The 13,734-nt window shown below is 39.7% G+C and overlaps 1 protein-coding gene across 1 annotated transcript; it reads right to left on the reverse strand.

The window, feature by feature from the left end:
• Positions 1 to 1,463: 1,463 nt before the first annotated feature.
• Positions 1,464 to 13,514, reverse strand: LOC142837548 (killer cell immunoglobulin-like receptor 3DL1). The gene is made up of 8 exons (XM_075952693.1): positions 13,499 to 13,514; positions 10,628 to 10,906; positions 9,176 to 9,472; positions 6,884 to 7,180; positions 2,536 to 2,624; positions 2,172 to 2,184; positions 1,780 to 1,826; positions 1,464 to 1,678 (listed from the first exon to the last, which is right to left on the reverse strand). Exons 1-8 carry the CDS (start codon positions 13,512 to 13,514, stop codon positions 1,535 to 1,537), a joined length of 1,182 nt encoding a protein of 393 aa, XP_075808808.1. The 3' UTR covers positions 1,464 to 1,534.
• Between the last annotated feature and the right edge of the window lie 220 nt (positions 13,515 to 13,734).

Genomic DNA, 13,734 nt, shown 5'->3' on the forward strand with positions numbered 1-13,734 from the left:
GGCCTCAGGAGGAGACTACGAGGAGGGATAGCAAAGAAGAGAGTCCCCAGAAGACAAAGGGTGAGTAGAAACAACTGCATCTTGGTCCCTGGGCTCAGTTCCAGTGGCAAGCTATTGGAAGTAGTCACCCGCCATTTGAGGAGAATGCCCCAATCCCATAAGGAAAAAGGGATTCAACCCACAGTCAAACAGTAAAAATCTTCCTGAGAAGTAAGAGACCAGTCACCACCATAAAGGTCTTTAATAAGTTGTCAAGTAACCGGACTAATTGAGAAGAGAATCTAGGAGAGGAAATCCAACAGTCTACACTGCAAAGAGCAGTTGGGACTCCCTGTAAAGCAAGAAAGCCTTCAGACAATCCTGAAGAGGGGTCCCCTGGCAAAAGTTGCCAGTTGCTCTCAGGCTCTGAGGGAGTCAGCATCAGCATAAGGTCAAGGACAGAAGGGAAAGTAGTGTTTGTGGATCGAGTGTGTTGTTTATAGTGAGGAATTTTGTGCTTTGTTAGGCTATGACCCTATGCTCACACAGTATAGTGAAAAAGACCTGTCATTTTTTGGTTCTACCTCCTGTGTGGTCAGCCCTTACATGGAGGTACTAGGATGAAATAAATCACAATGGAGAGTTAGTAGCTAGGAAGACAAATAGGAGAAAGAAAAGAAAAAGTAGGGATAAGAAGAAATCCCCAACCCCTCAAGAGCTTAGAAAACTAAAATAGGGGTCAACTTACCAAAAACAGCCAAAGGGGGCAACCTCAGGATGATGGCAGAGAGTAGGGATGGAGACAGCAGCCGGGGCAGCAAACAAGAAAGAAAAATGCCCAAAAGAGACCCAAAGAAGTAAGCAATGGAAGAGGTCCATTCATGCTGGGCACCAGTTTGTAGTTGTTTCTGCCAGTTGTGCAATCCCCATTTCCCCGAGGGCAGGGGGTGAGAAGATGTGGAGTCAAAGACATAGACTCCAAGAGATTCTAATACCGAAGCTCTTTATTGTAAAAAGATCAGGGGTTTTTATTGGGTTAGGGAAATTAAGCTGCTGCAGGAACGTTTTTAGTTGACCCTTTTGAAACTGGTGGTCAGGGCTGGTATGTTGTGATTGGCTAGGAGTGCATGTCATTAGTTAACATGCTTTTGCTATGCTGACAGGTTGTTTTGACCAAGCTTCTTCTTGATATGAAATTGTGAAGTACTCATCATGATTACATCTTCAAGTAGATCTAGAATTTACAGCTAGTCATGTTGTAAAGTTCTGCCAGAATGAAATTAAACAGAGACTCATGGACAAAGTACTAAAGTTTGATTTATTTGGAGTGAGTAATGAGGGTCATAATATTTGTAAATAATGAAAAGCTACTTTCCAAATTATATTAGAATAGTGAAGGATGGTCCCAAAGTTAAGGACTTCTGTCTTCAGATTCCATATGTTATTTCATTGCATATGTTAGCTTTTGCTGGAGAAACGTCTGTGGTCTCCATAGAAGATTTGTTGGGACAGTTCTGTGAGAAGTCATGGGGTGAAAAAGATCTTTCATTTCAGATTAACATTTCCTGACTTCCATGTACACACTGGGATCTGTGGAAAATTCTTTGGGAATCTGGGAAATGGAAGTGGTCAATTTTTGTTTGAAGATGTGATCCAAGTCTAAGTATGTCACCTCCTGAATTTCTTGTCTTTCAGAGTCCTAGAAAGAAGTAAACTTAAAGCGATATTGTATGCACATGATTTACAGACAATGAAGAAATATTAAAACCCATGGAAGAGAACAGACTCAGGAGGACCCACCTGCCTGTTCAGTGTTGGTCTCAGTTCAGATTCTTGGTCCATGGTGGCTGCATTTTTAGGGGAAAGATGTAATCAAACACACATAGTAAAGTTTTTCTGCGGTATAATTTCAAATCAAAGTGCTAGTGAGAGATATGGTAAAACCCAAGGTTGTTCACCTGCCACAAATTAGAATCAAAACATCTGTACTCTATCTTTGCAGTTCCATCCCACAATGCTGTACTCTAGTAAATTTTTCTTCAGTATAGTCTCTCACTCTCTCTTACTTCCTCCTTTTCTCCTTTCTCTTCTTCTTTCTTATAATATCTTCTCCTAGTTATTAGAGCATATTTTGAATATGAAGATGCAGAAATGCATGGAGGAATTAGTTATCTGAGAGCCAAGGAAAGAACAAGATTTTCTTTCCTGTTTAGAAAACCCTGCCTCAATTTACCTGCATTGGCCCAAGTATCCATTTTTCTTTTTTTTTTTCTTTTTCTTTCTTTCTTTTTTTTTTGGATTTTCAAGACAGGGTTTCTCCGTAGCTTTTTTGGTTCCTGTCCTGGGACTAGCTCTTGTAGACCAGCCTGGCCTCGAACTCACAGAGATCCACCTGCCTCTGCCTCCCGAGTGCTGGGATTAAAGGAGTGCATCACCACTGCCCGGCCCAAGTATCCTTTTGTAAATAAAGAACACACCTGTATTTCTCTGGTCTTGCTTTCTCACTCTACACAGATGACATTCACTGGCTTGTTCTTGAGACTTACTGTTTTTAACGAAGTAATAAGAATAAAGGAGGATGATGAGGAAGACAAGGATTATGGTCGCTGACAGACCCATGAGTATATGCTTATTCCTGTGGTTATCTGGAGGAAGATATGAATCCAATAAGAGGTAAATCTTAGGATCACCATTTTGATAGATTTAATAATATTTATTTGTTGACATAAGTTTCTGTCCTGTCTGGTCCTGCTGTTGTTCAGGCCCAAAGAAATACACAAAAGTTGGGGTAAGTGTATGCCTGGCTGGTGGCTGGACACCCCGGGAAAGGAGCACAGGCACTCTCCAATCCCCTAAAATCTCTGGCCATTCAGCGGGGCTTCTCCCCGGCTACTGCCTTTCTCCCCCAGCTCAGCCTGCTTCAGGGCTGAGGGTCTGGGGACAAAGTGGTGAGTGCAACTGCTGCAGGAATTTCTTTGTTCCACTGAGACTACACCTAGAAAGCCCTCCCTTTTGTCTGCGAGGTCCTTGGCCAGTAAGAAGCCTTGCTCCTGTACAAGGAGATCCATCTGAAGGGGTAAGTGTATGCCCACCTGGCCAGCCAGATGCCCTGGAGACGGAGGACAGGCCCCCTCCAATTCCCTAAACTTTCTGGCCATTCAGTGGGGCTTCCCCCTGGCTACTGGCTTTCTCTATTTACTCCATCTCATCTTGCCACCAAGCACTCCTCTTCATCTGCAGGGTCCTTAGATCCACCACCACAGCCTACTACAGGTTGCAGGGGATCTGAGAGCCAATTGCAGTGCTGAGGGGACCTAAGAGAGGGCAGACCAAGAAAAAAAACCCCAAGTACACAGTCAGCCACAGCAAAGATTGGACCAAGACACCAAGACTCTCCTGACTGCATTTGAAGGAAGAGATGGGAAGGCGCCAATGCAAGAATTCCTCCAACAACCTGAAAAGCAATATTATAATACCAGAATCCAGCAAACATGCAAATGGATGGAAATAGCAAACACTATCCCGAGTGAAATAACCCAGACCCAAAAAGATGAATATGGTATGTACTCACTCATTATTGGACTCTAGCCGTAAACAAAGGACATTAAGCCTATTGTTCACAAGCCTGGAGAAGCCAAATAACAAGGTGAACCCAAAGAAAAACATATATAGATCCTCCTGGAAATTGGAAGCAAACAAGATTGCCGGAAAAAAGTTGGGAGTATGGGGGTGGGGGTAGAGGTAGGGGTTTAGTTGGGGGAAAGGGAGAGGGGGAGAGAGAAAGAAGAAGGAAAAATGGGGAGAGCTTTGGGGAATGAGAGGGTAGAGGTAGAGGAAGGGCTGATATAGGAGCAAGGAAGAAGATATCTCCATTAAGGGAGCCATTTTAGGGATGGCAAGAGAATTGGCTCTAGTGGGAATCCCAGGTGTCCATGGGGATGTCCCCAGATAAGTCCTTGGGCAACAGAGGAGAGGGTACCTGAACTGGCCCCTGATAATTATCTCAAATATCACCATAGACTCTTCATCAGAGGATAGATGGAGAAAGAGGCAGAGACCCTCATCAGAGCAATGGACTGAGCTCCCAAGGTCCAGTTGAAAAGCAGAAGGAGGGAGAAGATGAGTAAGGAAGTTAGGACCATGATGGGTTGGTCCACCCACTGAGACAGTGTGCCTGTTCTAATGGGAGCTCTCCAAATACAGCTGGACCGAGACTGAATGAGCATGTAGTCAAACAGCACTCTCTGAATGTGGCTGACAATGGGGACAGACTGAGAAGCCATTGATAATGGCACTGGGACCTGTTTCTACTGCATGTACTGGCTTTTTGGGACCCTAGTCTATTTGGATGCATAGCTTACTAGGCTTGGATGAAGAAGGACCGTGGACTTCCCACAGGCAGGGTACCTTGCCTTCTCTTAAGGAGGGAGCAGGAGGGAAGAGGGCTAGTGGGGGAGTGAGAGTGAAATGGGAGGATGGGATAAAGTGTAAATTTCTGAATGGAAAAATAAAAAAATAAAGAAATACACAAAAGTCTACATTAAGTATAAACCAGTTGGCCTATTATTTCAGGCTTCTTATTAATTAATTCTTACATCTTAATATTTTATTTATTTATTATGTATACAATATTTTGTCTGTGGTGCAGGACAGAGGAGGGCACCAGACCTCATTACAGATGCTTGTGAGCCACCATGTGGTTGCTGGGAATTGAACTCAGGACCTTTGGAAGAGCAGGCAATGCTCTTAACCTCTGAGCCATCTCTCCGGCCCCTAATTCTTACATCTTAAATTGTCCCATTATTCTTTTCTGTGTTAGCCACATGGCTTGGTACCTTCATCAGTGAGGCATTCTCATCTTATTTCCTCTGTGTCTGGCTGATGACTACAGACTGACTCCTTCAGACTGACTCCTCCCTCTTCCTAGAATTCTCCTCTTCTTATTGCCCCACCTCTACTTCCTGCCTGACTGCCCCACCTATACTTAATGCCTGGCTACTGGTCAATCAGTGTTTTATTAAAATTAATACAAGTGACAGGATAAAAGATGATTGTTCCACAACATTTATTGATTGAAGGATAGTTAATATGATATTTTTAGGGCAAGAGTCTTGATAAAGAACCTACTAATAATATACATCTCAATGGAAATAGTATTAAACTGACTCTTAATGAGTTATTATTATAACCATATTTTAATGCATTTTCAACTCTCAGCAGTTGAGTCTATATTTGTGATAGATGGTGATCAATAGAGATACCCACAACTGTGTAAAGTTGTAGAGAATAAGAGATCATAGAATTGTTGGCCTTATATGAGACATCTACATCTTATATCCTTCTCCAAATATTCACCATCTTTGTGAAAGAGATGGAAGAAGAGATTGCAAAAGAGGCTCTATATGACTATACGGAAACTGTCTTCTGTACACCGCAGGGCAGTTGAATATATAAACTTTCTAAGAGGTCATGGTACCAAACCCAAGAGTATTGCAAGTTCAAGCTAGACAAATTCCCAGCGTGGAAAGACAAGGTCATCTTGATGTCCTACCCCTGGTCAAGGGGCTGTAGGCAATTGATAACTGTTGGGAAGAGGGGTGTCAGTTTTAGGAGAGTTGTTGCTAGTAAGATGACCATGCTCCTTCAGAAGTCTACACCTCAATGAACATATATGCATTATGCATGTGGCAGAGACCTGAAGGACACCAGGTAGAGATCATGTATTTACTATCTTAATCTGAGATTGATAGTAGTGTTCAGTTAATCTGTTTAGCAACTTCTACATCTACAACACTCTTGAATCAAACAACGAATTCTCTCTCAGGAGAAAAGTAAAGTCAAGTCTATTGCAATCATAGGCAACATTTTTATAAAATAATTTTTTTTTCTCACTTACTTCCTTTCTCAGGCCTCATAACATTTTCTCCAGGAGGAACTGAAATAGAATGAGCAGTTTGTCATCCCTGGAAGGGAGTAAAATCTTCTCTCCTTTTCACTTATAGGAGATCTCAGATACAGTTTTTACTCTACTCCCCAAAACTTCTGATGTTGCAGAGTATAAGAATCACAGAGAGGAGATGATGACGTTAAGACTACTGAGCTGTGAGAGATCTGTGTCAAAACATGAACCCAAGAGTGTTTGGTCCCTACGTTTCCACGACAGAGAAGAGGAAAAATTACTCACTAGTTTTGGAGTCTGGTTCGATGCATGAAGTACAGTTTCTTGATGAGCTTACTAGGGAAGGGGAGAGGAGAGAGAGAAAGTTCATCAAAGACTTTGTGCCTTCCCTGTTTTGAAAGTCCTTTGAATTTGGATAGTAAGTAGCACTCACTCCACCTCTTAGTGCTGTCTTTAGTGTTATAGGATGCCATTAGATGGCTTGCTTTGAAGTTTTGTTTTCAAATTGTGATGAGTCAATAGGAATACCATAGAGATATCTATGTGAGGCAGAGATCAGGACTGTTCCGTCCTTGACCTACCCAAACTGATTGAAAGCTTATCCCTAATGAGTCTGTCCTGACCTCTTTCTAATTCTCCCTGGAGACCTACACATTCCAGTGTGGTTGATGAATCAGAATAAGAATTATTGGGGAAAGGCCTTGTCTATTATTTTGTAATATGATATTCATTCTCAAAATAAATAAAAAAGTTTTAAAATTAAATATAATTGTATCTCTTACCCTATCCCTGTCGTCTCTCCAGCTCCACCTTCCTACACACTTCCTCATCTTGATAGCCTCTTTGTCTCTGATTAATATTGTTAAGAGTGTGTACATATATACAAAATACAGATATGTATTTGTGTATTTACTGAGTCTCTCCATCATCAGTAGGATGGTTCTCAGAAATGGTTTTAGAGTTTCATTGGTTAAAAGACATGATGAATATACAAGACTTTCTTACCTGTGACAGAAATGTACAGTGGGTCACTTGGGGATGACCATACATGATGAGAAGAGTTCCTGAAAGAGCCATAGCACCTATAGGTCCCAGACTGGACCATAGTAAGAAGTAGGAAGTTGGCCTGGAATGTCCCACTGTGGCTCTGCTCTGCAGGCAGCCCATGTCCTTGAGGCACCCCTTCCCTGGACAGATGGAACATGTCAAACTGATGGTCAGAGGTACAGGACAAGGTCATGTTCTCTCCTGACATCACCACAGGACCCCTCGTGGCTGACAGAGAAGGTTTCTTGTACACACCTGGAAGAAAGGAAGAAGAGACAGTAGAAGGGCAGTTCTTTACCAGTGTTCAATCACTCCTCAGAGTTCTGTCTCCCTGCTTCTATTTCTGTGATCTCTCTCAAGCCCAACATTTATGTGTTCTTTTTTCTACCTCCCTAATTCTTTCTATCTCCCGCTTTCCTTCTATATTATCTTACTGATTCTTTGACTTAACGTCAATCCTATAATCATACATTTGCCTCAGTTTTATTTTTGACAATTTCTACCTCTATATGCATAGGTTCATCCATCTTTCTTTTTATATTTGTTTTATAAACAGATATTTAACTTAAGAAGCAATTGGCTTCATTATTGAACATTCAAATATGTAATTTTTCATTAAAATTGAAATTAGAATACAATTACATTATTTCATGGCCTCTTTTCCTTTTAGTGTAGTTACATATATTTATATATGTAGTCATAATCACATTTATGCTATCATTCTCTCTTGTCCCCCAACCTTCCCTGATTCCATTCCTTTGTTATTCTTTATACTTTCAGTTTTTCCAAATATTCTGTTAAACAATGAGTTTAATTAGATGTACTTGTTATTTTGTTAGCATATAAATCAATGTACTTCATAAAGACATCCTCATATATATATATATTTTTCCATTTTCTACCCAGTTCCTTCCCTTATACCTCTGCTTGTTCTTCTCCTCATTTTTACCTCAATGGCATATGTATTCTTCCTCTTTACACATCCCTCTTTGTTAATCTCCTTCCCATTCTCATGGTTATTTCCCAATTTCATGACCTACAACTTTCTCATCCTTTGAATATTAAAAATTTCTCTTCGAGCTGATGAGGGAGGGGGATTTGATTGGGGGAGAGGGAGGGAAATGGGAGGCGGTGGTGGGGAGGAGGCAGAAATCCTTAATAAATAAATAATTTAAAAAAAGAAAAAAATGTAGAATCTGACCTCATTCTGAGTAATTAATTTTTTCTTGTCTCTTTTTCCATATGTGTTAATGAATCTCTTTTCCAAATGCAGGATATTCTTTTAATGTGGTGCTTGTTTTCCTTAAACAGGGGACATGATGATCTTCTCTCACTTAATACTCTGTATGTATACTGATCAAGTGTAATCTCCTATTGGCCTCCATATCTCTGCTTTAAAATATCCAATATTTGCCATTTTTTTCTTTACCTCTACTTTCAAATTTTCCACTCAAGCTTAAGACTTTTGCAGGTTTTCTCCTCCCACAAATGCCATGCTTACATTTTCCTCAGCCCTTTCTATCTCTGAGTCTCCCTCTCAGTCTCCCTGTCTTACTTACTATTTGTTTGTATTTTGATGTCTCTGCATTATTTGTTTCTGTGTATCCCAGGGGGAACTGTTACAGATTTTTTCACCTATCCTAGAATGTCTGAATAACTTGGGAACATAGACTGACAACAGTTTGAAAATGCAGAGAACAAGCAGCAATTGGTGGTCTGCTCAATTACCCATGGTTATGCTATTTTTTGATGAATAGTCAGTCAAACATAGAAATTGAAGAACTGTCAAACTAGGTAAAATTTTATGTGTGCTATCTTTATCCGGACCTCATATTAATTAAAAACCAGCCCTACTCAGTACATCAACTCATATCAGAAAAATGACATGTTTATGTCTCTGACAGATGAATTGAAAAGGTAGGAAGTAAACAAAATTCTGAACTGTTGATGTCACTGAATATTAGTAGAAGGATGTCATTGTCTCTGATTATATCAATTTCACTGAGTCACCCCTTTCTCTTTACTTCTAATTATGATTCAATTGACATCTGTGTATCTGTGCTTTATATTATAACCAATGGTGTCTCTTGTGTGTCAGTTTTCATTGTCCGTGTCAGTGATATATTTACCAAGGATGCCTTTTTCTAAGTTTCCTACCTTCATTTTCCCCACCATCTCCCAGGACTTCAAGTCTATAGAATAATGGTTCTATATCACAGAGAGGATGAGGACCAGGTAGCACCCTCTTACCTGTGATCCTTATGTCAACAGGGTCACTGGGTTCAGACCACTCATATGGTGTTTGGTTATAAGAACCATAGCATGTGTAAACACCAGCATGGTCAGGTGTCACAGGACCTATTGAGAAGCTGGCATGGGACCCCCCATGATGAGATTCTGCAGGAAGCTGGAAAGAGCCATTGATTATTTGTGAAGTCAAAATGAAAGTGTCAAACATAATCTCTGAACGACACTCTAGGGTCATCTTCTCTCCTGATTTTATCAGGGGAGTTGATAGGACCAATAGGAAAGGATTCCTGTAGATTCCTGTAGAAACAGAGAGATTGTGAGTAAGAACCTGACCCCAATCTATATATCCCAGAAAATCTATGATTCTCTACCTTAACCTGTTCTTCCTGTCAGTGTCCTAGTGTCCTTGTCTGTGTTTATGTCAACTTTGTACACAAACTTTTTCATCTTTCTCTGATCATTTCTGACTTCTGTGACTCTGGCAGCAGTACAGTATTTTCTCACTGGCTTATTGGGAGAAAGTGTCTCCTGAACCAGTCTATTGGAGCCACTATTGCCCTTTTTTCTATATTCAGGGAAGGCAGAAAACATGGCAAGCTTTAGGCTGGGTTCTTTTATGAGTCCATTTAATGATACTTTTGAATGATAATTAGTAGTGAAGGTAGGTATTATGAAATCTCTTCTGGCCTTTTCTATGGTTCAAAATTCTGTAAGACTATTGAAATATGGCACCGTGAGTATTATTTCCTACAATAAATGAATGTATTACTTTCCTGACTTAGTGACCTCTACACTTCCCTGCCCAGTTCTTAAATTGGCCTTGACATTGACTCCGGTCTTAGTTTCCAATTGCTATCATAACAATTCATGACAAATATGATTCTTAAAAAGAACACAAGTGTTGTGAAGATCAGAACTCTGAAACAAGCCCAAAGAACATAAATGAGTGATCAGCAGGGATATGTTACTGCTGAAATCACTAGGTAAGTATTCATTACTTTGTGCCTTCCAGTTTCTAGAGGCCTCATGCTTTTCTTGGCACTTGGCCCCTTCCTCCACTGTTAGAGTTAGCACTAAGATGTCTCCCTCATGTTTTCTTCTTCTTATAACAGTCTTTTCCCTCATTTAGTTTTATGGTCCCTTGTGTTTCTTTAGAGCCTGGATAATTAAGGCTATTCTCCTATCCTGATGTCAAACTGTTAATACCTGAATTCCATCTTCAAGCCCAAATTATCCCTGACTTAACACTACTTAACACTGTCTTAACATTCATGAAGTCTCAGGGAGAAGAAAATACATGTCCTTGGGTTTATGGTTTACTCACCAAGGTATTCAGTCACCTGTGTTGAATATTACTTTGTGATGCTGAAAATCTGCCTAAAATTAATCCTGAAAATTCTATTGTGTGGAGATTTGAGGAAATGAAATGACAATCCAAACATGATCTCTGACCTGAAATTATGATCTCCAGAGGGTCACTGTGTGATGAGAGTTCACTAGGACATTGACAATTATAATCATAGCATCTGTAGGTTCCTGCATGTGCTTGTGTCACAGGACCCAGGAGAAGTTTCTTTTGGAATATTCTGTCATGGATCTGAGGGATAGGTTCTCCATGTTCTTTGTACAGCCTGGATGTGTTATTCTTAGAGTCACAATGAATTTCCACATGCTGTCCTTTAGGAACTACAGGGCTTGGCCAGGCAGACAGTGAAGGCTTGTCATGACTTCCTGTGGGAATATGCACAGAGTAAAATATTTCATGATCCCCCTTTATTCCTGACATTTGAGTCTCCAATTTTCACTTTTCAGGGTCCTTTATACAACAAGTTTCTCTGAATTGCAACATCCCTGTTTCAGAGTTTAGAAGCTGAAACACTCAGGGGAATCAGGAGGTGAACAAACATTGTATGTACTGGAAAGTTGAAACTTGCAAAGTTCAAAAGTGAACCTTTCTATTTCTGCAGAAACTGGTACTGCTGAATTTTAAGAGATGGTATCTAACAGCAGTTTATTTGCCTGCAAGTTATATATTCCCAAGAAAAGTCATAAACACAATAGTGTCATTTTCATGTAATGAGTGTCCCCTAACTACCACAACATAATGTATATCATTCTATGCTAAGATACATTAACTGAGAATTATTTGTAAGTTTTAAATAATGAAGTAAATTTGGTCATAAAATGTAATCTAAAAAGAAATTCATCAGATGAAAATAGAGAAGATTAATCTGTGAGAAGACAGAGGGAAACTGTGGCCAGTAAGAAAGCAGAAAAGGTATGCTCTTGATTCAACTTCTCTGTCTCTAGAAATCTAACACTTCTTGGATTAAAATTAAATTGTAAGCATGCCAGACCTCAGGAATGAGGGTGAGTCAGACCAAAAAATAAAATCTACAACAAAATAGGAGGAACGAGTCCTTCTAACTACACTGTCCCTTATGTACTGTTGTACAGACATTCCTTTACAGAGGTCATACTCATTTTCTACACTAAGAGGGATAGGGATAGCTTAGAGGCACACATATAGTTTCCATACCATTTCAAGGCTTCTTGTATATGAAACTTCAAGAGTATCGTCTTCCTTGACACTTGGGTCACTTAATGATAAAAATGATTTCAACTTATGATTGTCAGCCCATGAATCTTGGTTGTTGTTCTTTATTTAATGGTGTATGTTCACCAGGAAAGAGACAAATAGCAAAACACTTCAGTGAAGAGTATATAGACTCCAGCCAGTATAGATATCTTACAACACTCCTCAGTAGAGGTGATCAAGGATGCCAATGAGAGACTGGCCCTGATTGTGAAGTATGTCCAGTGATCTTACTGATCCAGAAGCCCAGGTAGCAACAACATATGATCTTAAAACAGAAGAAGTAAGCTAGTTAAACTACCAAAATTGACATCAAGGCCATCCTGTTCAGGATTGCAACCAGTTTTCCCAAGTTCATTCTCAAGTTAGACTAAATAGTAAAAAAACAAAAACAAAAACAAATTTCAATAGTATACTTGATACAACAGGAGAATGAGTGAGGCTAGATCAGGCATTATATAGTCTTATGCATAAATACAGAACCTGAATGAAAAACAATGAAGAATGACAAGATTTCTTTTTGATAGCATTCAATATCAAATTATCAGTCGTAAAAATTCAAGAAAGAATAGAAGATTATAGAGGCTTTCTTGAGTGTGTAAGGGAGGAGATAGAACTAGGATGAGTTTAGACAGGGGGATAAATGTAATTAAAACACATTGTATAAAATTATAAAAGAATCATTAACATATTAAGAGAAAGAAATAACAGAACTAATTAAAAAACAGAAACAACATAAAGAAGCAATGATATCACACTGTTGAAAAGAAGTAAAATGAACATGATCAGGTCCAAGAAGGTCCAACCACACTATTGAATTGAAATAATCAGAATCACAGAACATATTTTATCATAAGAGATCCTGATATCAGAATGAAAAAAGAAGTAAAAACCAAATGAAGGGCTTCCAGTACAGTTACTGTCAGACTTCAGAGCAAATATCTACAGGTCCTAAGAAACAAGGATGATGCATTCAATGAGGTAAGTGGAAAAAAACCCTGCCTATAAATATCAACAACACTGATCTTCAGAAATAGAGTTAATGAATTTCTCAGAAAACCTGTAGCAGAGTTCAATCACCGTAAGCACAGGAAATGCTGTGAAGTTACTCAAACATAAAGAAAAGGCTGCTAACGAGTTACGTGGAAACATCTTCTTGTAGAGAATGTAGAATAGTTCACTAAAAGCAAGCCAAAATAAGAGGTATCAATACTGTGCTGGTGATATACAAATTTTATCATTTGTGATCGGGGGAGGGGGAGGGAAATGGGAGGCGGTGGCCGGGAGGAGGCAGAAATCCTTAATAAATAAATAAATTAAAAAAATAAAAAAGAAAACAATTGATTAATCTCTATGTTTTTGAACCATAACTTTAATCATAGTTCTTGGGTGACAAAGGCAGGCCAATATCTGATTTCATGGTCAGTCTGATCTACAAAGTGAGTTCTAAGATAGTGAGAGCTACACAGAGAAATCCTGTCTTGAAAAGATGAAAAATGCTTATCTGAACAAAGTTGATGTCTTTCTCATCCAGGGGCAGTGTCTGGGACAATCTCAGACAGATCTGAGAGGCTGGGTTCTGGAGTCATAACTTCACAGTTCAGAAGATTCACCAAGGAGTCATTCACAGAAGCCACAAGACAACACACTGTAATTCTGATCTCCTGCTATAATAAAACCTATTTATTGGGATGGGTAGTAACTCAAGATTTTAACAGTGGACTCACCTGCTTGTGCCAACATCCTCAGGACTAGGAAGGAGCCTGAAAAGAAAAACTCATGATGGGTGATCTATCTCCTTTCAACAGCCTAGCCATCTGACCTCCCCATCCCCATTGGGCCTCTATACATTAGAAGTAGAGACTTCTTTGTTAAGATGAACTCGTTAACCAATATCCACCATGGAAGCCAGTGTTTCTGCTGTGGTCAGTTCCAGTTTCCTAGGCTAATATTTCCACCCTGG

This window comes from Microtus pennsylvanicus, chromosome 1 (assembly GCF_037038515.1).
Source record: "Microtus pennsylvanicus isolate mMicPen1 chromosome 1, mMicPen1.hap1, whole genome shotgun sequence".
Lineage (NCBI taxonomy): Eukaryota > Metazoa > Chordata > Mammalia > Rodentia > Cricetidae > Microtus > Microtus pennsylvanicus.